Genomic DNA, 24,932 nt, shown 5'->3' with positions numbered 1-24,932 from the left:
TTCGCAGATTGGCCATCTGGGGAATGCTTGAATCTTCTGCAAATCTCTAAAGAGGAATGAGGGAAGACTGAAAATACATCAAGAGTATTTGTTAACGTCTCTCAAAGATCTTAAAGAGATTTGGTAGATAGGCTAGGGAGGCTTGGGAGGATAATAGTATCTCCAGGAAACTTGGTAAGAGGAATCAGGCTCAACTGAAGTTGCATCTTCAAAGTTTATGTTAACATCTCTCAAAGACTTTGTAGAGGTCCGGTAAATTTGCCACCTGTAGGATGCTAGCATCTCCTGCAAATCTCTTGGGTGGTAGCAGGGTAGACTTGAGGGCGGGATAGATGACAAACTCAATGGTCCATCTCCAGTTGTAAGAAGGCATATCATCATCTGAGCTTGAGCCCTGGATAGATTACCAGAAATGGCATATCTTGGTATTAATGGTTATAAATTGCAATAGAGATGACCTAGAACAAAATTTTGAACCACTCTATTCTGCACTGTTCTAACAATAACTAGGATAATATAGCACTTTTAAAGAGGAAACAAAATTCAACTGTTTTTACCCTGGCTTTATTAAAGCAGCCAGCCATTGACAAATCATCGGGAAATTGAATCAATACAAAATTTGCAAAAGGCCAGTTGGCTTGCATAATATATGTCCGTCATGAGAGCCCATCGTACTAATGCGATAAAAGTTCGGACAGCACAAATTTGACCGAACTCGTGATTGTATTTACTTCGGGTCGTTGCAGTTCTAGTTTCCAACAATCCCCATTCCTAGACTCTTAGCTGGTTTCAATGGCTAAACCAAAATAAATAACCTTTGTGAAGTTCCATGTTTCAAAGTGAAAACATGCAGTTTACTTCTGGTTGGTAAGTCTACTACCTATTGCTATCCGATATTAGACTTCCCAGACATGCCGGCGTCTATTACATAACACCCCCAGGCATGCAGCCAAGTGAAATACTTCAATCCCTTCTCTAGCCTTGATTTGATTTGTCAATGGAAGGTCGCTGTAACTCAAGCTGCCGTTCAACTCAGGCGCTCAGAACTCTCTAGGAATTTCTTCCCACCAGGTTACCATTCACCTCACCTGGGTTGAGTGCAGCACAATGTGAGTACATTTCATGCTGAAGAATAAAAATATCATGATGGACATTTGAACACATGACCTTCTATTGAAAAAAACAAGAATCAGAACCAATAGACCACAATGCGCCCTCAGCATATATAGAGCTTTACAAGAACATTACAAAAATATGCTTTTAGATTAAGAGATATTAAAGGTGAACATGACTACAAGTCACTTGACAGCCATTCTACAAGTTTGGACTGCAATGAATATGAGACTAAACTTCATATTTCATAGAACAAAATTCTAATGCAAAGTAAACTTTAAGTATCTATACAAAAGCAAAATTTGTAATGTTAGTGAAACCTGTCTATAGAGGCCATCCAAAGGAGACAAGAAAAGAGGTCTTTATGAGAAGGTGGTCTTTATGGACAAGTTCTTCCAACACAGAAATCAATCCGCAATGTGCTGCACTCAACCCAGGTGAGGTAAAAGGGTACCCTGCACAAATTCCTTCCTTGAAATGCTTGAGTGCATAACAGTAGCTCAGTAAAAAGCCACGGTAATTATGCTGCATTTACTATAGAGGGTTTAGAGACTTCTTATGAAGAGGTACAAGGCACTATAAAGCAAGAAATGATATCATGTTTCAATAGGGAATATCATTCAAGAGAAACAATTTGTGATCTTTATTGAGCAGGTGGTCTTTCTAAACAGGTTCAATCAGGTTAGACTGTGATTGGTGCTGTGCGGACAGCAAAGATTCTTACATTTTCCCCTTTGGTATCTGCCAGCTTCGAGTTCTTCTGTATTCTGTAGAATAGACTGCACTCCTTGGCGAACGTCTGAAAACATTCCTTTTCCGAGTCCCAGTCCACCTAGAGAAGGAAAAGAAAAAGGAAATATTGATTTCATTAAAATTGAAGAGTTGGCCAAGGAAAATGATTTTCTAAGCGGGAGTCCCCAGTTTTCTCTGATACGAAAAACAGACAAAAATACACAGAAATCAAGAAAAACATGAAATTTGGGAGGAATGCAGTATTAAGCGAAATATACCATATATAATAAAAAATATACATTGATCATCATGAAAATCAAAATCCCCCAAAAAATCTTTGACACAGGCCCGTTGCACAGCCTCGAAAAGGGACTGAGGCCAGCCCTGGAGGGGACGCGACATATCCATAATGGCAACGCCCCCCTTTTAAAAAAAAAAGCCAGACTGACACCAGCTCAGGCTGCGTCCACTCCCGGATGTGGTTTGAAGCCAGCGTGTGAGTCTGGCCTCAGTCCCGCAATTGACGTTTAACCCCAATGTGGGCTCCGGCCGGCTTACAGGTGGTAGTGATTGGATATTGAACAATATCCATAGCTACCAACCGTGTAAGAACAATGCAGGATGTTTACATTAAAAGTCGGGTGACTCATGTCACACGAATAAGCGACACAAGTCAATAGCTCAATTGCAGACTTCAGACCTTGTGCAACAGGTGTATAATGAGCTTGAGGCAGCTTAAAATTACAGGCCGAAGGCGGCTCAAAAGCCAGCATCTTGGTCAGTGGGTGTTTCATAAAGCTGTTAGTAAGTTGACAGCGACTTTCAGAACGACTGGTGATCCTTTCTTATGGTAAATGGTATACACCATAGGAGATGGTTTAGCACGTAAGGAAGGATCACCAGTCGTTCTTAACGTCTCTCTTTACTTATGAACAGCTTTATGAAACGGCCCCCTGGTTTCAAACCAAACGTATACGTAACAGGGGCCTTAACTTGAATTACTGGCTTCCTTTTGACAAAGTGGGTTTCTCACCTCTGTGGCTAGTCTCAAGATAAACATAGGGAGACCTTCCATGTCTGGGATGTACTTGTCCAACACAAGAGGAATGCCACATAGATTCCCTTCCTAGAATAAGAATTTGAGATTTAAACATATTAAAGGTAAAAGACAGTAGTTGCAGCTAACAATCATTTCATGAGAAAGTCTTTAAAATCAAGGTTAGTTGCCACACTATTATCATAGATCTTGATCTGGTACATTGAAATAAACTTGTCTTTGTGAAATCATAAAATTTTAGCTGAAAACCGATAATTCTGATGATCACCAACACAGGAAAGCCTATGTGGGACAGTGCATTAATATTGCTCGGAAAAAATTCCTCGACATTTGACGGAATTCTGTGCTCATTTTGCTAATTTCTCCGCAATTACACATTCATACATACAGACATTTGCATAGTAATTTCATTGGATTCTGTTGGAACGCATTTTGAGATTGTTACAAAAACTGGTATTTATCTTTAACAAATAAAGTGATGGAAAGAAGGAAAGAAATTAAGATGTAAAGGAAAGAAGATTGGGAGTCCTTACCTCATCAATCTCAACACTGAAATAGTCATTGAGCATCTCCGCTTTGGTCTTGAGGAAGTCTACTATGTACTGGGCTAGCTGATCCTTGGGGCCATCGCTCTCGCTCCATCCACTGTCCTCGGTGTCTAAGGCAATCATCGCTAACTCAAAGATTGGTGCAGGATTCTGCAAGAGATAAAGGTGAATAGAATGCTATCAATTTAGGATAAGAAAATAATTTCCTTTAACTGTAAAAAAAAACTTTCAGAAGTACAGGAGTAAAAAAATTCATAGAAAATACCACCTCAAATGCAAAATTTACATTTAAGTAAAAAAAAGTGCATAAGATGATACTTCAGAAGTAAAGAAATATTGCATTGGGGAAAAAAAAACACAGGAGCAAAATTGGCACAGGTGAGACTTTTATATAAATTATTTTTCAATAAAATTCTAAGACTTTTATCAAATCAAATCAAGATGAAATCTTAGTGAGAAAATTCCTTCCAGCAGATGAAACTTTGCACACACAAAACTTCCACAAGATAAGAAAATTTATTCAACCCTCCACATTATTTGTAAAAAAAAACAAGCTTCGACACATTGAAAATGTGCACAATACAGATTTTCACCTACCCCCCCTCCTCCAGTTGGATGCAAAATTGCATAATTGATGGTAATTCATTTCTGCCCTTTTTTTATTACCTACATGTTAAGTCTTCTTGACCATTATATCAGATTAACACTTTTCTTATGACCCCTGTAGATCTGTCTTCTAATAACAGTAATAGCCAAATTTATAAAGTGCTTTTTGCCAGAGGACACAAAGCACTGCCATTATTACCCTGGCTGTAGCTACGCTGCCATCATAGGCACTCAAGCATTCAAGGAATTTCTTCCTACCGGCTACCCATTCACCTCACCTGGATTGAGTGCAGCAAAATGTGGGTAAATTTCTTGCTAAAGGAAACCACGCCATGGCTAGGAATCAAACCCACATCCCTCAGATTGAAAGACGAGAGTCGTAACCACTAGACCATGACCCCCCCCCGGCCTATGTAAGATCATGTTCATATTCTTTATACGCAAGTACTATCTAAAGCTTGCACACTCTACATAATCATGAAAATTAAAAAGAGGAATTTTCGCAAGAGCAAGTATTATATGATTAAAAAAAAGTACATGAAAAATCTTTACTTACTGATAATCTCATAAGTCCAAAGTTGCCGAAGTCATATAACATTAATTGGTAGAAAAGTTCTTGGCTGGAAATAAAATGGAAATACATTTGATCATTATTTTGAAATTGTATACAATTAAAAATGCATAATATGTAATATTGAAAAACACTCATGAAAAGTTTAGATTAAAGACCTGTTAATCATGTGTCATTCTCATAAAAGATATGATAAATAATAAAAGCTGTATTTACAAAGTGCATTTTGCCTGAGGAAACAAAGCGCTGCTATTTTCACCCCGGCTTTAGCTCGAGCTACCATCACCGGCGCTCAGTGCATGCAAGAAATTGATCCTGCCTGGTACCCATTCACCTGACCTGGGTTGAGTGCAGCACAGTGTGGATAAATTTCTTGCTGAAGGAAAACATGCCATGGTTAGGATTTGAACCAAAGACCCTCTGTTTGAAAGGCGAAAGTCAGAACCTCTAGACCACAACGCGCCCGCAAAAATATGACAAATTTTAATAAAATTAGTATATTACTATTGCTAGGGTTAAGAATGGATGCCCAATTTTGTTCAAATGGCATGATTATCTATCAAGTGATTTCCTATTCAAATCCAGTCATCTTCTCTAATAGAAAATAAAGCACTTTCGCCATGTTGACTATCTAAATACAGTGTTAGGTTGGTCAGTTTTGAATACATGAATGTTAGGCTTTTTTGAGATAAAAGTCTGTCACTCAAGCAGTAGTAAAGTGATTTAGTTCTGCATTTAAGCAATGAATAAAATAGTTTAAGAGATTGCATAGTGTTCATGAAACATAATGTTAGTTTGAAGGTGTTAAGTAGGTATAACTTTGTGTCAGTAAATCAATGAATAGAATAATTGAACAGAGTTTGGTGTTAACAAGATATATTACTTGGTGTTATGCTTCATAAATAAATAACATTTACATGAGTAAGATGGTGTTAACAAGATATAACTTGGTGCTGTGTTTAATCAATGAATAAAACTTACCTGAGTTTAACGGTATTAACCAGGTATAGTTTGGTTTTGTGCTGTATCAACGCATACTCTGCATCTACTATTCCAACAAATGTATGCTGCTTCACGAGATCTCGTAAATCTATCCAAAAAAAGAGAAAGAAAATATAGATCAATCTGGTTTGAGTGCTGTTTATTAAGGGGCGATTACGTACCATCAGTTAAGATGGCAAACAGAGCCTTTTATTAAAGAGTTTAACCAATTTGTTTGTAATGGGTTATAACAAGGTGTCAGGCCTACCAACCTGTAAACATACTAAATAGGAGTTATTCATTTAAAACATTGGAGTCACAGCATATTTCCCACAGATGACTCTACATAATATCTGTCAAAACAAAGTTTTCTTTCCCTATATGATATAACATATATTGATATTTACAAAAAGGAGTAATTCCTTTCGTAAAGGAGTAGCTGGTAGGCCTGAAGTGTGTACTTTTTTATCAGGCAAGCACAATTCCAATGGAACTGCAGAACCAACTGAGAGTAGATTCGCAAAACTATATAACAAAGGGCTCTAATTGCATGCAACTTCAGGGGCAAGTCGCCCTGAACCGCCACCTAAATGGGCGATGAGTGATCACCTCTTTACAGTGTCATCTAACTGGGGGTTTTAGTACGCCTAAGAAAAGATACTGACATAGCACTGCAATTGGCTAATTATGTAACTCATTCAAATGAGTTTATTCTTCTTTAGAAGACCTTAGTCATTGCTGCCATTAGATACAGTGTTCTGGAGTTTAGGTTCAACTATATTTCATGTATTCTTGATAAATAACACTGGGAATATGAAAACTTGCAATCAATACTTTTCCAAAATTGAGTCATCCCTTTAAATGAAGTGTTATTAAGCAAGGGATTCTCACCATCATGTGCGTTAGCTTCTATCTCCTTCTGAATCTCAAGGACACTGGTGAGCTGGATCTCTTTCCGTTTAGGCTTGGACTGTCTAGACTCCGGTTCCTGGTCCTTGTCACTGGGTCCTGGCCTGGATGGGGGACCTTCAACATCACTACCCACTTCTGAATGTGGCCTTTTCCTGCAACGAGAATTAAGCAAGACACAGTCTAGTAATTTGGGAAGATGTTATACAGATATTGAATATCTTCAGGTTGAATATAACATATTATTTCCCTGACAGTTGCTATATTTTCCCCAAGGGATTGTATTTTGCCAAAACTGCACAGCAATGATAGGCTTCTTTATAAATATTGAGATTGTTATTGATTTGCTATATTTCCATTTCATTAATGGATTCTTTACCTGTAAAAAATGTTTGTGAACAATTGCAAATATGGCTTCAAATCGAGAGCAAAATTTCCTTACAACATCACCTGAGCCAGAAATTTTAATTCCTTATCCTTGTTTACATATACCTTGGCAAACTTGGCCCGTCACCATCATTCCTTCTTTGGGGCAGAGCAGGAGACGGGATTTCCACCACTGGTCGCTGAACTCCCTCGTTGCCATCAGCACCACTATCAGTGACCACGCCCCTATCACCAACACCTTTATCAGGATGATTTTCAGATGAGGAGGATGATGATGACTTGGTGGAAGGAGCTGCCTGGAGGAAGGCATCTAATTTCTGGTCCTTGGAGTCCGTCCGGACCATGTGATGGGCGTAGACCTGGTCCGAAGAGCTCGATTTGGGACCTTTTGAAGTGTCCTTGGACTTATCTCCATCATCAGCAATGGAGAGGTTTGATCCGGGTAACAATGCCTGCCAGGAAAACAAAAATAATCAAATCTCCTCAGTCGTTTACGCATCTGCCTGTCAAACCAAAGACAGTGGGTTTGAGTCCATCCTGATTGGATGACTGAAGGTTGCATTGTTTGTGGACGTGCCCCTTTCTAACACTCTGTCCTTTGGATAGGACGTTGAATGAAGGCCTGGTGTAGAGATGAATCACTACCTTTGCATGTATAAGAGTAGAGGGAAACCCCAATGTAGTGGTCCACCTGCGGGTCAGTCTTCGCTTTTTTTCCCCTCACAAACACAGACATTTAATAATCAAATGAAACATGTACTGTATACATACACACAATCGATTGGGCAGCTGGAGATATATTTTTATGACAAAATTGTGATAAAACAGACAGAACAAGTCAGGAATGGAAACTTGCCATTACATGCATATGCAATGTTGGTGGTAAACACTGAGTCAATGTGAGAAATGATTAATGAGACGAGGCTTAAAACATGGTTAAAATGGTAATCATGGTGGTGGTGGTAATTTGTTACCTGATTGCTATTAAGAAAGCATGAATGCTTGTAAGCAAGCAACCAGAGGACCAACAACTTAAAGTCCTCTCCAAGGGGCCTAGTAATCAAGATAAATGCCTTACCAAAGGGCAATAGTGCACCAAGTGGGAATCGAACCCGGGTCACCGGAATCCGAAACACCCACTCTACCGACTGAGCTATCAAGCCTAATGATGAATGATTGAATTTACAGTTATTTTGCAAGTTTATCTTGGAAGTGTACTGTTTTCAAGATAAACATGCCAAAAAATGTAAATTCAAGCGATTATGACTTAACAGAGCACAATTCCTTAAAATCTAAAAAAAAAGAGAAATCTGATTTTAGGAGCGGTTGAAATGTGAAACATCACAATATTTTGCTTCAATCGGGAGAGTTTGCAGGTATGTAGGAACCAAAACTAACAGTGAAATGGTCTACCACTGTGTTACCTGGGTGAAGTAGGTCCTTGATGAATTACATCCTAAGAGTTTCTGTTCCAGGCATTTCTGAATGTCCTCGATGATAGCCTCCTCATGGAGGAAGTGGACTTCGTGTTTGGTGGGATGGACGTTGACATCGACATTCTGAGGGGCAATCTCAAGGCTGAGAAATGAGAATGAGAGACAAATGCAATTCAAAACTGATGGTTATTATCATTATCATCATAATTATTATTATCATCATCATTATAATTATTATAATTATTTTTATTATTATTATTATTTTCATTATTATTATTATTATTATAAATATAGGAAATAAAACATTGCTTCATCATGGTAAGAAGATGAGATAACCTGTGTCACCATTGATGGTTTTATTAAAGGTCAAGTCCAACCCAGGAAAATACTTACTTGAATAAATAAAGAAAAATCAAACTAGCATAGTGCTGAAAATTTCATCAAAAATAAAATTTTGTGATTTTGACATAATATTCAGAAAATGATATCATATTTCACTTTCTATGTTTTCTGTTATTTTTCTTTCCACCTTTTTTTTCTTGGTCATGATTTTATTTTATTTGGGGGGGGGAGCACCCCGAGCCCCCCACCCATCAGTATGCCACTGTTCAAAGGCACCATAACCTTTGTAGCACACAATGAAAGGATTTGAAAAACAAAAACGCTCTCCCATACTTCTGTTTAAAAACAATTGTTCTTGCCTAAAGAAGGAAAATTCAATGTTAAAAGAGAACATATTAAAAAGGAACAACAACAGAAATATTTAAGAAAATACAAGATTTGGAAATGAATTTTGACCACATAATTCGAAAATTATGGCAAAGATAATGAAAAGATTAAGAGGAAGTCTGCTGATAAGCAAGAAGTCCGATCATCATGTTCATCATTTGATGCCATTTTGGCGCAAGCCTCCTTATTAACCCCAGACAAAAACATTCCGTGCTCGCTCAAGCATGAACGAAACTAATTTTTTCTTAATAATATTTGAAGGATAAGACCCAAGAGCACATTTTGACACCAAAATATAGAGATCTTAATTTGAAACAAAAATTTTATAGACTTTTCAAATCTGTCCCATTTTTTCTTTTTTTTGATTCGCACTGTATAAGATCAAATTCTACGAAAAATCCAATTGCTCATTAATTATGCCAATTTATGCATAAAATCAAGTTTGCTCTAATTAACAATGCCCCTAAAATGCTAATGTTTGGTTCACAGACTCTTTATAGGAATCTGATCCCCCCAAAAAAATTGTGCAGCAAATTTATCACAAAAATTGTTGGGGGGGGGGGCTGAATCAGCCCCCAGTCTCATTAGGGTTAAGGATTCACCTATTCCTCAAAAAATATAACTCTCCTCTTTCTTTCTTTCTCCTAACCTTTCAATTTCCAACCCAATCTCTGCCATTTTCATGTCTCATCATCTTCTCTTCATTCCACTATCCAACCGTCCTTTTAAGGACCAACTCCATGGTGATGTGTTACCCTCCTCTACGTAATCTTAACCTTAATGCAAATATTCCAAGATGGTATGACAAGACTAGCAAGTCAACTTGACATGATATCCCACAATCTCATCAAGTTGAATGTCACATTCTAGATTCCGTAGAAGAACAATCTCACCCCTACCTGAAGTAGATGAAGGGATGCGTGTTCTTGGGAAGGTACGTACTGTACACTGCTTCTATGGCCTTCCGAAGACTACTGGAATCAACTAAACGATCTACGGGTAAGAGAATTATGGAAAATGCCTGTTACGGTAATAGCAATAACAGCAATAATTAGGTGATAGCCATTATGATTCTTGCATGCTTATGAGGAATTATTCTTGCGAGTACAGGTCCCAATTGTAGAACACTTTAATTTCAAAGCTAAACTCAAGCAAGCAATAATTTAGAAAGTCTTTGAAATGAAGTTTAAGTACTACCATGTTATTGTATTACTAGATCCGGTTAGTTTACGTAAACAGAAGTTTTTGAAATATCTAAATATAAGCTGACACAGATGAGTACATGTGGGAACATGTATTATCATTGCTTGGAAAAGCACCCCTCACAAGGCAAGAATGCCACGCCTATTTCGTAAATGTTTTTAACCAATATAATTTTTATTCACATATACAAATATTTGGGTGGTCATTTTATGGGATTCTGGTCTTACTCATTTGAGATCATTACTGGAGCTGGTACTTATGTTCAACGATAACTCTATAATCAATGACAACTACCATGTTAACAGTGAATAACAGTCAATCAATATCAAGATTAAGACAATACAATATGACCTAAAATAGACTCTGCATAAGTAATATTTGTAATCTGTGATTAAAATTGATGGTAAGTTTCATAAAACAGGTCCCATGAGACGTGAACTTACGATTGATAAACAACAGAAAGATGAGCCTCTTGACCGAGTAGTTCGCATTGGAGATCTGACCCGTCAAAGTGAACGCCAAATTGCTATTCTTGTGGTTGATTTCTAGAAGTTCTCTGTGATGTTCAAAAGAAAAATGATGAAAAAAAGAGTTTGAAAGCATAACTTCTTAATTCCTACAAAGAAAGTTAAATAAATTTATCCCACCATCAGTTGGATGCTACTTCATTAGAAATGTAAGAGACTAGCTCTCAATATAGCAGACAGTGCAGATGGATACATAGAAAGATACACTGACCCCAATTTTATAAATGTATTCATTTATTTTTTGAAAATTCTTTTTTTTATTTTATTTTATTCATTCATTTCATTCATTCTTTTATTTATTTATTTCTACATTTTTTTTTTTTTTTTTGGGGGGGGGGCGGATTAGGCAGACTAAAAGCACAAAATATGCATAGCACTAGTGCTGTGATTTGTCTTATAATATCTGACAACTACGCAAACTGTTACGTAGCTTTGTCGCATCCTATCTTAACAAGGCATTAAAAGACAACGATGAAACATTACCTCGCGACCGAAGGACCAAAGACACTTCGAATGTTATCGACTGTAGATGCATTCTGGGATGTCCGCACGTCAGCCGTGCTCTCCCCGGACTGTTACAAAGTAGGAGAACGGACAGAAAGGTGACATATCATCTATCAAAACAATGGTCCACATTCTGAAGTCGGGTTTAACACAGGACCATGGTTCAATTCTTTGCTATAATTATGGGAAGCAAAACACGTCAAAATTTTTGTTACATTGGCCCGTATTCTGAAATCGGGTTAAACTTAAACTCGGGTTTAAAGTTGTGGTTTAAGTATGGACAGCCAATTGTTACATAATCACTAACAGTAGAGATATCATACTTTCAGCTCATGCGGCTCTCAAATCACTCATAATTGTGTAAGAAGTATATAGATGATTGTCTTCACCATCGATGAATCAGGAAAGAGCACAGTAAACATAAGAAACATACAACCTAATAACAATTTTGATAATTTTGGCTTCCCATACTTAAACCACAACTTTAAACCTGAGTTTAAAATAAACCCGTCTTCAGAATACGGGCCATTGTCTTTACACTGCCTAGTGTGCTTTTTTTGTTGCAATTTTTCAATGGTGGAGACAAATATTTTATCAATCCTTCACAGACAATCAAGAATGATAAGAAATAGAAATGAGCTGATACATTCAACCTCGACTGTGAGAGAATTATTATGTCACAACTGGCTATCCATAGATAAACTACAATTCTAGACAAAAGTTTGAATTATTCCTGACTGTTAGGTCAGGTCAATCCTTCCGGTAATCACCTCTAGTGTACACAGGCATGAAGAGAAGAAAAATATTTAACACAGTATTGGATTCTGCTTAGATATTCCGCACAGATTATTTCTGAAATTTCAACAAAAAGTCTTAGATTAAAAACAAAATAAATGAAGCACAAACAGGATGAATAATTTTTAAAGGAAATGAAATGAAACCATAATAGAAATTAAATCCATTACAAAATCAAAGAGCCATACAGTCTAAACAAGGAAAGATAAATGATACACCTGTCATTATGGAATCAAAATTCCAAATACGGTACACCATCATTAGAACTAAATGCAAGCTCTAGTATAGAAAGAATTCATTCACTACACCAGAAATGTTTCCTAATTTTGAGAGAGGACCAAACCTTTTTAAGAGTGAAGGCCACACCAGCATTATGAATAGCATATCTGGAGACGACTTCTGAGATCTTGTTGTGCTCCTCGCTTGCACTCTTCAGTGCTTTCCTTCTCGTAGCGACATTGTAGAAGAGATCCTCCACCTACAGGATACCATACAAACATTCATTCTTAAGATAAATCTTTGGACCTGTTGAATTCAGATTTTTTTTGCTTCCCATAGGCTTCATCGGGATAATAATATAAGAATAATTTTTAGGAATTGTTAATGAAGTTGCCTATTCAAGGGTGCAATTTATAATACCCAGGCTTTACCTTCTGCTACTATTCCAGTGCTTAGTGAATTCTAGGAATTGTTCTAGCCAAATATCAGCTTGGTCGAGTGCAGCACAATCTGGATAAAATTCTTGCTGAAGAAAAACATGCCATGGCTGGGATTTGAACCCACTACTCTCTAATTGAAAGGCAAGAGCCCGACCACAAAACCACACTGCCACCAGAGATCACTTTAGGCAATGGGTTAATCGGTTGACTACTGTTTTCTGTGATTCCCATATGCTTTGTGCAGGGATCACCTGGTTTTCATATGCAATGGGTTTACCCACATACTACTGTATTCTGTAATTCCCATAGGCTTTCTACAGGGATCACCTGGATTTCATAGGCAATGGGTTAACCTGTTAACAACTGTATTCTGTGATTCCCATATGCTTTGTGCAGGGATCACCTGGTTTTCATATGCGATGGGTTTACCCACATACTACTGTATTCTGTAATTCCCATATGCTTTGTACAGGGATCACCTGGATTTCATAGGCAATGGGTTAACCTGTTGACAACTGTATTCTGTGATTCCCATATGCTTTGTGCAGGGATCACCTGGTTTTCATAGGCAATGGGTTAACCTGTTGACTACTGTATTCTGTAATTCCCAAAGACTTTGTACGGGGATCACCTTGTTTAAGTAGACAACATGTTAACCTGTGACATACTGTATTCTGTGATTCCCATATGCTTTGTGCAGGGATCACCTGGATTTCATAGGCAATGGGTTAACCTGTTGACAACTGTATTCTGTGATTCCCACATGCTTTGTGCAGGGATCACCCAATTTCCATAGGCAATGGGTTGAGTTGTTCACTACAGAATTCTGTAATTCCCAAAGACTTTGTACGGGGATCACCTTGTTTAAGTAGACAACATGTTAACCTGTGACATACTGTATTCTGTGATTCCGATAGGCTTTGTACAGGGATCAAGTGGTTCCAGTAAGCAATGGATTAACCTAACTACCGAATTCTGTGATACCCATACATGTAGGCTTAAGACGGGGAAAAACCTTGTTCGATTATGCAATGGGTCAATTTGTTTCAAAGATTTAAACTACCAATTGGAATGACAGCAGTTCCATCTCTTGCACTCTTCATTAGTTTGTTGTCCTTACAAAACCCATGATCATGATTCAATTGAGATTAAGTGTAATAATCTTTTATGATGTTAGGACATTGAGCAGTTGTAAGCCTTTGTGAAACACCTCATATCATTGGTGATGAAAGTATATCTACTCACTGTAATTTGTGTTCCTCTGTTACCGGCACACGGCTTGACTGCTGCCTTTAGCTTACCATCGCAGAAGCTTCCCCTAAAATCATCAACAGATGGATAGAAAAAGCAACAACAATAAAGACAATAACATTGATTTTGCACTGGCACCAAGTGGCAACAACAATTTCCTGCCAGTTCAGACGAGCTGAAGAAGTGTCCCGGATCGGACATGAAACTGTATTCCGCTTCAAATGGTGGTGATTTTTTACCTGATAGCTAAGAAAGCATGAATGCTTGTAATCATGCAACCAGACGACCACCGGCTTAAGGTCCTCTCCCAGGGACCTGGTAATGACGGTCCACAAAACCCCCTCTCTACCAACTGAGCTATTGCACATCCGTACATGTGTAATTACAGATGGTTAGATTCACTTCTTCTACGATAGCTTGTACCTTCTTCCTATAAAATGAATCTTGAGTCATATCGAAAATTAATTACAAAACTTGTTAAAAAATGCTACCCTGGCTGCATCAAATTGCTCATCCCAGTATACAGACCTGCAAACCTTCTGGGAATGTAAAAATTATATTCTTTGATCCCCCAAACCGTATTTTCTATCCCAAAAATGTTCTCTCTGAAGAAATATACACTGCTCGTGCAGTTAAAAAAAAACATTGAAACACATGTACCACTCCCCATAGTTATAAAAAAATTATTAAAAACATTGGTTTATGTTGCCATGATTGGAAAAAGAGAACTTCATTACTTGAAAGTTGCCTGAAATTACATTCATCCAATTACTTTTGGTTTTTTTTCAGATAGACATGTTTAATAAAGATGATATTTCTCAATAAAATATGATTTTCTACTAAAGAGATGAAATTATAGAAAATCATATCAAGAAAAAAATAATGTATATGTATGAAGCCATTTTTTGGTCCATGTTGATAACTTTGTCATCCAATGGTAACTACCATGGTAACAATGCTCATCAGCCAATCAAAACCAAGGATATCTGGTAATTACCATTGAATGGCAAAGTTACCATAGTATTAAGTTTTGTGCATCAGGGCCCTGCTATTTTATTACTTACTTGTAAGCACATTTAGAATCCTCTGTTCTTGTTACTATGGTAACATGAGCAACGTGACTGATACTAGCCAATGCCTGATGGGAGAAGAAAAATAAAAGCAAAATTTTCTCAGTAGGGGAGACCAGGGTTAGTTGGAATATGGGGTAAGTTGAAACATTGTAATTTTCTTAAATGCCTGTAGAGTAAATTTATGCAATTCTGTCCTCAATTTGTTATTGATACTACAATTGTTGTATTATTAATAGCAATAAATTGAGGGCAGTATTGCATGAATTTACTTTACAGGCGCTAAAGAAAATTACAATGTTTCAACTTACCCCATGTTCCAACTAACCCCAGTCTCCCCTATTGTGAATGTAAAGTAGATGGCTGCACATACATTGAATTTGCCACATACCCTCCATCCAGTTACAATATTTTCTCTGATATGGGCTGAGAAATATTCCATAAAGTACTAATAAACATGAGAAATTATTAGGATAGTATGCAAATCAATTTTTCCATTCACATGAATCATTTTTTAAATCTTGTAAAGAAGCGCCAATATATCTCTCTGAACTCGTAGTAAGATCTAGTAATGTCCATTCGTACAGAACGAGAAACTCAGTTCAGAATGGTGTAGTGCTACCGCTTGTACGCACACAGGCTGGAAAAAGGGCATTTTCTCATAGTGCTGCCATTCTCTGGAATCAGCTGGATAGTGGTACCCGTAGTGCAGTCTCGAGGCAATCCTTCGCTACATCTTATTGGAGAGCGAGAAACTGCTGAATTAAAATAACTACCCCCTATCTGGCTGGTTCCAGGGACAAGCAATCAAATATTTAAACATAAAATTAATCAATAATCATAGGGAATATATACTTGCCTAGATTTGCTTATGCACAATGTATTTATGTTGAATTTTGTTCAACTTACACACATTATTTTAGCATGTATGTGTGTGTCCTGCAGGTTGCTTGTCTCTTTGAACACATTTTCTTCCTTGTTTGATATATTTTCATTGTTTGTACTTGTTAATATATGTATGTATTTGATACTTGTATGCAGGGCCCCCAAGAAAAACAGTGCTTAGTCCACTGATGGGGTTACTCTGGGTAAACAAAACGAAATAAATAAATAAATAAATAATAAATAAATAAATGTTGATCTTTGATCTGAAGTAGATATCAATTTTGTTAATTCATCTTAAATTCACCTAGACAACTACATTTTTAGGAAAAACAGCAATGTCAGATTTCGATTAGGAGTTTCAGCTACATCACCCAGTCATCTCCTACCCTATTAATCTTTCTTCTTTTTCATTGTTCCTTTCATTCATGACACTTCTTTAACCCCCCCCATATCGCTGCCACTAACTGAAATAAAAGTCCATGTTCAAATACCAGGTGGGTGTTTCACAAAGCTGTTCGTAAAGTTACGCACGACTGGAACATGTTCTTAGGTCATAAATCAATTATGTAGGAATATCACAGAGCACAAGAAAGGATCACCAGTCGTGCGTAAAGTCATTCATATCTTACGAACCGCTTTATGAAACACCCACCAGGTGGGTGTTCCATAAACCTATTCGTAAACGTCTTTTCGCATGACTGGAACATGTTCTTACTGGTATGTGCTAAAAAAGCTAAATGGATATATCATTTAGCAAAAGAGAGGACCACCCGTCTTGTGAAAAGTCATTCGTAACTTATGAACAGCTTATTAAACACCCACCAGGGCCCAGTTGCATAAGAGTTATTATAAAACGGGTTCAAGGATGTAGCCAATGGTGAGTGCGTATTCAAGTCACGTGTTCATGCTTTAATTATGCGCAACCTTCCAGTCGTGCATTTTTCGTGCAGCACTGTGCATTTTTTGTGCAGCACTGTGCAATTTTTGTGCAGCATTAGTTTCAATAGCACGTAAAAACTGATACGCGTTCAGTAAAAGAGGCTGGCTAGGATTTTGATGCGCTTACTTAGGCGCGCATAGTAGATACGCCTGTGATGTCATAATTGACAGTCTTGTGATCTCTTCGTCTGTGCGATCGTACACAAGTTGGAGGGATTTGAACAAGATTTCCATGAAAAATTCATTTTGCCGACCCGTTTTATAAAACAATTAATGCACATTTTAAGATTCGTGATGTTAGTGACGATGCGAGCAACTCTCGGGCATTCACAATATCATGCAAAAGCACTCGGCGCAAGCGCCTCTTGCTTTCGCATAATTGTAAATACCCTCGAGTGTGCTGCATCGTCATAACACACTCAGAAATGTGTATTAATTGTATATTATCATGGTAACGTTGCCATCCAACGGTAACTACCATGGTAACGCTGATCAACAGCCAATCAAAATCACAGAGCTGACAACCTGAACAAGAACATTTCAGTATTTCTAAAGCAGAAAATCAGTATTTTGGTGAGGAAATCATCATTTTCAATGAAACACCATTGGAATAGACATAAAACTGAAACATTAGAAATCAGTATTTTGCATGAAACCATCAGTATTCTTCTTATTTTTCAGTACAAAATACTGAAAATCCGTACTACTTGGCAGCTATGAAATCAAAGCTTCCATGAAAGTTACCATAATAGTAACTTTTATGCAGGTTGGTAATTTTTTCAATAAAGGTTTATCAATTTACAAATTTAATGAATCAAACCCAGGAAATAATTTTGCCTTACAAATTTGAATAGCACTTTTTTGTTCTGAGAGAAAAGCTCTAAACTAATTAATGTACAGTCCAATGGAAAAGTACGCTATACAAAAGACTTTATGCATAGAAGTCTTTAAAAATAAGTGGAGCAAATTGCGATGCGATACCAGGGAAATAATTCCCTGTAACCAAAATCAATAATAACCTTTAGAAAAAAGAGAGAAAGAATGTTATACAAACCTCTCCTCTGAAGCCATATGTACTGATGCTTGTAAGGTCATTGAACTCTCTCAACTTGCTTGTTGTAAACCTTTCACATACAATGTCCATGTCATCTTTCTGTTAAACAAGGCCAAAAAATAAAATTAAATAGGAGAGGTGTAATAAACGATTCTGAATAAGTAATCACATACAGTCCGACCTCTCTTATCCGGATCTCTCTATTATTCGGATGCACTCTTGAGATTTTTTTTTTTAAATCTAGTACCGGTACGTGAGGAAATGAGATTTCAATCTAAACTAAATCTTATACGTAAACTCACTTTGATTACATATATTTCCCAACATAGTCACCCTACACCAAACATATTTTTCATGAAAATATCTCAACCAAATCACCAAAAGAACCTTAGGAATGATAATTTCCAGTAAATCAGGGTGCAGCGCAAACATTTCATCACGTTTCTCTTTTTGCTTCGCGGGAAAAACAACAAATATCATGCAAGCTAACTTTAGGCCTCCATACGGACAGCGCCATCTATCATGTTTGAGCCTACAGTCAGTGTAACAATGGCTGACATTGCGAAGCTGCGATACCCGCCGCGATGATCTAATTTCAAAACTTGGTTTCATCGAGTCATTCTCTTTCTTTCGAGTTTTGGCCATCAATCGATTTCATTTCCACAAAAACACTGCCTATAATTTGCACTGACTCTGCAGTGAATATTGTCTTTACCGTACGCCCACTACAATAGTGTACCACTGGTGGCCTGGGGAGGCAGCCGGCAGCGCAGCTGCATGTATTTAATATTGGTCTCCCAGATCCGGATAAATCCGTTATCCAGATTGGTGCTGGTCCCAACGTGTCCGGATAAGAGAGGTCGGACTGTACCACAATTCTTTGGGTATTTCAAGTCAAATTAAGGTCATAAAATCAGTCATAAGTCTTGCGATCAAAATGAAATATGCAATTGATTGATGGAGCCGATTGTAAAAAAAAGTTGCATATCTAGGATACTAAAAAATCAAGCGCAAGTCCTATGCAACAGACCGAAAAGGAAATTACAGATGATTTGGCTAACATGTAAAGACATATTGGGTCACTGTATTGAACTGATCACTGTTGAGAACTATGGCAAGCCAATTTGTGATGGCACATTCAAACATTTAATCATATTGGCGCTAAATATGACAAGCGATTTCCAGAGTTGCGTTTTACCATGTTATATCTGAAAGATGACAAATTTCGAAAAATTATACTTAGAAAAACCCTTCACATGACGAAAATCTCTCGTTTGAGGGCTGTATACCCCATTTTTCCTTATCAACAAATATCTTCTCCCAGTAATACAAATCCTATTGCCCTCAAGAGATTAAATTTAAGTATAGAAACACCTGTTTCTTGACCTCGGTCCGCGAAGATAATTCACCCCAGCATCTACGGTCACAGCAGGGGGCCACACACGATGGATTGCAATATGTGTAGTTCCGGCGAGCGCATGGCCATGGATGTATACACGCGTTGATAGAAAGTTTTTTCTTTCTTTCTTTCCTTCCTTCTTTCTTTCTTTCTTTCTTTCTCTCTCTCTCTTCCTTCCTTCCTTTCTTTTTTCTTTCTTTCTTTCTCTCTCTCTTCCTTCCTTTCTTTCTTTCTTCCTTCCTTTCTTTCCTTCTTTCTCTCTGTCTGGCTGTCTAATTCTTTTCTTTCTAGACTTATTTTCTTCCTTCCTTTCTTTCCTTCTTTCTCTCTGTCTGGCTGTCTAATTCTTTTCTTTCTAGACTTATTTTCTTCATCCACCCCCTTTCTACACCTCTAAAGAACGTGCATTTGCCAATCATATCTGTAGTAAGGCCTATAAATGTCCTTTTCTCAAAGCTGAGGTGTAGGCCTATACATAGAACATTAAAATACAAAGACCAGCATTATGAATCACAATGTTTGGATAGCATTTCAATGTTCTATTCATATCTATTCAGAACGTTTTCTAATTCACATGCGTTATTAGCAGGTGATCTTCTTTATCTTTATCTCCCATTATTGTTCTTATTTTGTAGGCCTATAGCCTGTGTATACGGTAAACCTCCCTCTGAAATACCTTTCTTGGTTTCATGTTTTCTTTCAGATTTGTTTCCACCAAGGCGCGCCGGAACACTTTCAGTTTTTTTTTTTTTTGGGGGGGGGGCAAAATCCCGAAGGGGGCACAATATTTTTGAAAGCGTGAGATACGGACGCGATCGAGCGGGAGAGGGTGTGGTTGAGGGTGTAAAAATTGAGTGTAAAAGTTGCGTTTCTAAGAGCATTCAAAAATAAATTTCTTGAGAATTAAACAGTCTTGGGGTTCTTTTTGATCCTGTTTCCTCTCTTCGATACGAGGTATCGCCGGTCTGCGCTGGGTGGTGTTTGCGTGGAAGTGCTGGGGCCGGCTCGGAGACCTGCCTCTCCAGTCTGACTCTGATTAAGAAACTCTTGAAGTTGAACTTCGTCTGCGATTACTGAAACGATCTTTCCAACACTCCATCTTCCCAACTCATCAATCGCCTGAACTCGCTCTCCAACGATGAACATTTTGACTTACAAAAAAATTAGCACAACATACCTAAGTTAGACATTTAATGGTGGAAACTAAAACGACCCAAAACAAACGGTGGAATGGATGCAGCGCACATGGGCAGTTTACCGGAGAACCACGTATGGTGCAATAATACGTTTGCGATTAAAAAAATAGTTACAGGCATTGTTTGTATTTAAATTATGAATAAGACTTTGGGGTAAAAAAAATAATGATTTCATATTTTTGTGCATATCAGCAGCATGATTATTATACTTTGTATGTTGGTATGCCATTACTACTATTTTTCGAACGTTAAGACTGTATCATTGCGCGAGTGAACCCATTTTCTTGCTGGACGGACAGAAACTATGCATGCATCGCGGTCCTTGCATGCTAAGCATACCGTAATTTTTATTCGCTTACTTTCCTTATTTCAAGGTCGATTTTCTTCGTTCGAAATTGAAAATGGACTAGCATTGGATGTCTGAATGTAATATGCCTTTGAAAACGTGTTTAATATCGAATACAATAATTTCATTCCGAAGATCCTTCAACAGGCAGACAAGTCTTACGTAAAAGCACAGCGTTGTTTATCATTTCGTCCTTGGCTCAACGCTCATTTAGCTGGCCCGTGGTGGTGAAATCGAGACAAGGGGATTACCTGGCCAAGATGGGTTTATCGGGGTTGGAAAAGTTGTTTGAGATATTCCAAACGCAAATCGGGGTATAAAACCGCAGTTTGCAGTCCGAAGTGAGGTCGAGAATCAAACGGGACATTTTCGTAATGTTTTTAACATAATTATTTAATAATAATAATAATATTCAGCATTTGTATAGCGCTTAACACATCAGTACAATGTCCCTAATCGGCTTACAGATATATTATTACCCCAGTCATCGGATCCTTTCATGCCCGCATTTATTGTATGCAACTTCTCCACTCCCTGGGCAGCATTCCAACAAGAGTTCCAAGACTGATTTGCTATGCATACTACATAGGCTTTCGCATCCTACTGGGTACCCATTTAACACCTGGCTGGAGAGTGGCAAATAGTGGATTGACACCTTGCCAAAGGACGCTGTTGGGATTCGGACACATGACTCTCTGATTCCAAGGCGAGAGTCAGAACCGCTACACCAGGGCGCTTCCTAAAGGAATACATTATTTTCTCAGTGCTCAACCCTAAAAAGGTCAAGTTGTTATGAGGTTGTGTGTTCCAATTTTGACCACTTGAAGATGTTTGACAAACCAAAGACATGTTCCTTCCAGGTATATTGAACCCTGCTCTAAATCAGTATAACTGTGATAAAAAGAAGAAAAAAATGTTGTCTCACCCTTATACCAGTCCCATTGTCTTGTATCTGAAGTAGTTTCATTCCTCCTGATTTGACTGTAACTTGAATGGAAGTTGACTTGGCATCCAAGCTGAAATAAAAAAATCCTATCAGTAGGGCTTCACAGTATAAGATATCAAAATAAAGTGACATTGAAATTACAAATAGAAATCAATCTGATCATCTGGACTTGCTAATTTGAAACGGAGAACAGTTTCACGTCCGATCCGGGACACTTCTTCAGCTCACGAGTCTGGCGGGAAATTGTTGTTGCCGCTATGAAGTGACATTAATAGTTCTATACTAGTTTATGAAGTGACATTGATAGTTCAATACTAGTTTATGAAGTGACATTGATAGTTTAATACTAGTTTATGAAGTGACATTGATAGTTTAATACTAGTTTATGAAGTGACATTGATAGTTTAATACTAGTTTATGAAGTGACATTGATAGTTCAATACTAGTTTATGAAGTGACATTGATAGTTTAATACTAGTTTATGAAGTGACATTGATAGTTCAATACTAGGATAAGATTGGGTACATGGTAGATCTTATCGCCTCTCTCCATATAGTAAACAATTCAGGTTTTATTGTTTCAGACAAGAGATCTGCTTTAAGGGGAGTTTCACCCTGAAGAGAAGTTTTAAAGGTCAAGTCCACCTCAGAAAAATGTTGATCTGAATCAATGGAAAAAATCAGACAAGCACAATGCTAAATTTCATCAAAATCAGATGTAAAATAAGAAAGTTATGACATTTCAAACATTCGCTTATTTTCAACAAAATAGTTATATGAACGAGCCAGTTACATTGAAATGAGAGAGTCGATGATGTCACTCACTCACTATTTCTTTTGTTTTTTTATTGTTTGAATTATACAATATTTCAATTTTACGAATTTGACGATTAGGACCTCCGTGCATGAAGCACAAAATGTTAAAATAATGGAATTCCACATGTTCAGGGAGGAATGAAACTTCATATTACATGACAATGACGAGAAAATAACAATATTTCATATAATAAAATACAAAAGAAATAGTGAGTGAGGGATGTCATCAACACTCTCATTTGGTTGTAACTGGCTCGTTCATATAACTATTTTGTTGAAAATAAGCGAAACTTTAAAATGCCAAAACTTTCTTATTTTACATCCGATTTTGATGAAATTTTCAGTGTTATGCTTGTTGGATTTTTCTCTTTTTATTCAAATCAAGTATTTGTTTGGGTGGACTTGTCGTTTAATACCAGAAAAAATAATAAATATTGTGAAGATTCTAGAAAAATCCATAAAAGATTAAGAAACTTATTGGAACTTAATTTTTTTATTTATGACGACATATATGAGCAGCTTCTCCATTATTTGTTGTCTGATAAAGAATACATAAAATTCAATTTTTAATGGTTCATGATGTCTAAATTTTTTGTTTCTTTCCTTCAGGAGCGGGCATGAATTAATTTGTCTGTTGATATACTGAAAAAGTTAAAGGTAAAGTAAAATTCAGGATTGTCTCTATGTCACTGCACACTTGTTAAAAGCTCTGCTTACTGAATTGCTACCTCCACTTATTATAACTCTTAGCAGTGGCGTAATAAGCCAAAAATTTTGAGGGGGCTCCATATGGCGCATCACGTAAAATTAATTTTTTAAATAAATTTTGACATTTTTTAATCAAAATCCAAGTTTGTGAGAGTTTGTGACAAAATATTAAGAAAATTATATACATGTGTATGTTTCACCCAGTGGCGGACCATGACCCGGAGGAGACAAAGCATTGTTCACAGACAATGCAGTACCTTCCCAATGCTTTGTCTCGTCCGGGTCACGGTCCGCTACTGGTTTCACCCTTACTCCTTTTCTTTCCTTTTCTGTTTTCTTGGTCATGAATTTTTTTTGTCCTCTTTTTCTTTTTTTTTTTGGGGGGGGAAGAACCCCCCACCCATCTGTACACCAGTGATGTTTAGAATTGCATTATGCTTAATATACCTGTACAAATAAATGTTGAATTGAATTTCACTTTGAGTGTGTTCAATGGTACATGCCATCAACCTGTCTGTTCTTTGTGTATCATGACACAAAGACCATTTTACCTGTTTTCTATCATTTCTTTGAGAGCATTTGCCGGTCTTTGAATGACTTCCCCAGCAGCTATTCTGTTGACTACTGTCTCATCTAATTTCTTGATGGTTCCAGCCATTGTGGATTTTGTTGCCTTCTTCTCAGCGACCGATGCATGGAAACATCACTGTTACCAGTACCTCGAACTGAAGTCGTATAAGACCTTTACCATTCTATCTACAGAATGAATTACAAATGAAAGAAATATTTTGATTTACAAATTATAATTCCCCTTTTTATATAGTTATTTTGAATCGTTATTAAAGAATCTCACTTCTTTCCCTTTAATTAAAGAGGGTTAACCCCTCTCATCCAAGTTTATCCCCCACCGTGGTCAACCCCAGTACTTCCTTTTCTCCTCTTTAATGAATCTTCTCCTTTCTTAATCTTATCCCTCCCATTTTATCTTCATTTTCTTCACCCAAGTCCTGATCCTCCTCAAACTCTGTCTTCTTCTCCTCCTCCTTAATTTTTACACCTCAATTTGTCTCCTCTTTATCTTATTATACTCCTTCCTCCTCTTCTCCTACTTTTGTCCATAACTTGCTTTACCAAACACCAGTAAACAAAGCAGATATATGCCAAATGAGAAGCAAAACACAATTATCAGTTCGCGGGACCGTAGCGGTAGACGCCTGTTTAAACTCCGCGCGGCAAAATACCTACCACTACCAGAGAGGGAAAGGGAGTCCTTCCGATGTAAACACGTCAGAATATCAATTTTCCCAAGCGAAAAAATATTTCATGATATAACGGCACTGTCGAATTTACAATAATCAGGGTGTATATCAACCAGGATTTTCACTTCGTTGCCTTTTCAGGTACACCAGACGTCGAAATAGATAGAAAATTAGCGAAAATATGACGTCCTGTCGGAGACCTTTGCAGAGATTATTCAGCGCAGATTCACATCCGGGATTGGCTCGCAAGGTTAACCCAGAATTCCCAGCCGTAACCTTCGTAATATGTTGATGTGCATCACATACT

At 37.4% G+C, this 24,932-nt stretch overlaps 1 protein-coding gene across 1 annotated transcript; it reads right to left on the bottom strand.

The window, feature by feature from the left end:
• On the bottom strand, nt 1-24,863 carry LOC121414470 (DNA mismatch repair protein Mlh1-like). Its single transcript, XM_041607654.1, has 19 exons — nt 24,618-24,863; nt 23,918-24,122; nt 21,823-21,913; nt 17,957-18,055; nt 15,073-15,146; nt 14,003-14,075; nt 12,442-12,576; nt 11,283-11,371; nt 10,716-10,828; nt 9,969-10,062; nt 8,329-8,482; nt 7,010-7,356; nt 6,500-6,672; nt 5,609-5,717; nt 4,613-4,676; nt 3,436-3,600; nt 2,879-2,971; nt 1,838-1,945; nt 1-394 (listed from the first exon to the last, which is right to left on the bottom strand). Exons 2-19 carry the CDS (start codon nt 24,022-24,024, stop codon nt 221-223), a joined length of 2,262 nt encoding a protein of 753 aa, XP_041463588.1. The 5' UTR covers nt 24,025-24,122; nt 24,618-24,863; the 3' UTR covers nt 1-220.
• Nucleotides 24,864-24,932: the final 69 nt, after the last annotated feature.

The sequence above is a fragment of the Lytechinus variegatus genome, chromosome 4, assembly GCF_018143015.1.
Source record: "Lytechinus variegatus isolate NC3 chromosome 4, Lvar_3.0, whole genome shotgun sequence".
NCBI classification, from domain to species: Eukaryota; Metazoa; Echinodermata; class Echinoidea; order Temnopleuroida; family Toxopneustidae; genus Lytechinus; species Lytechinus variegatus.
This window is presented reverse-complemented; position numbering and strand designations above follow the sequence as displayed.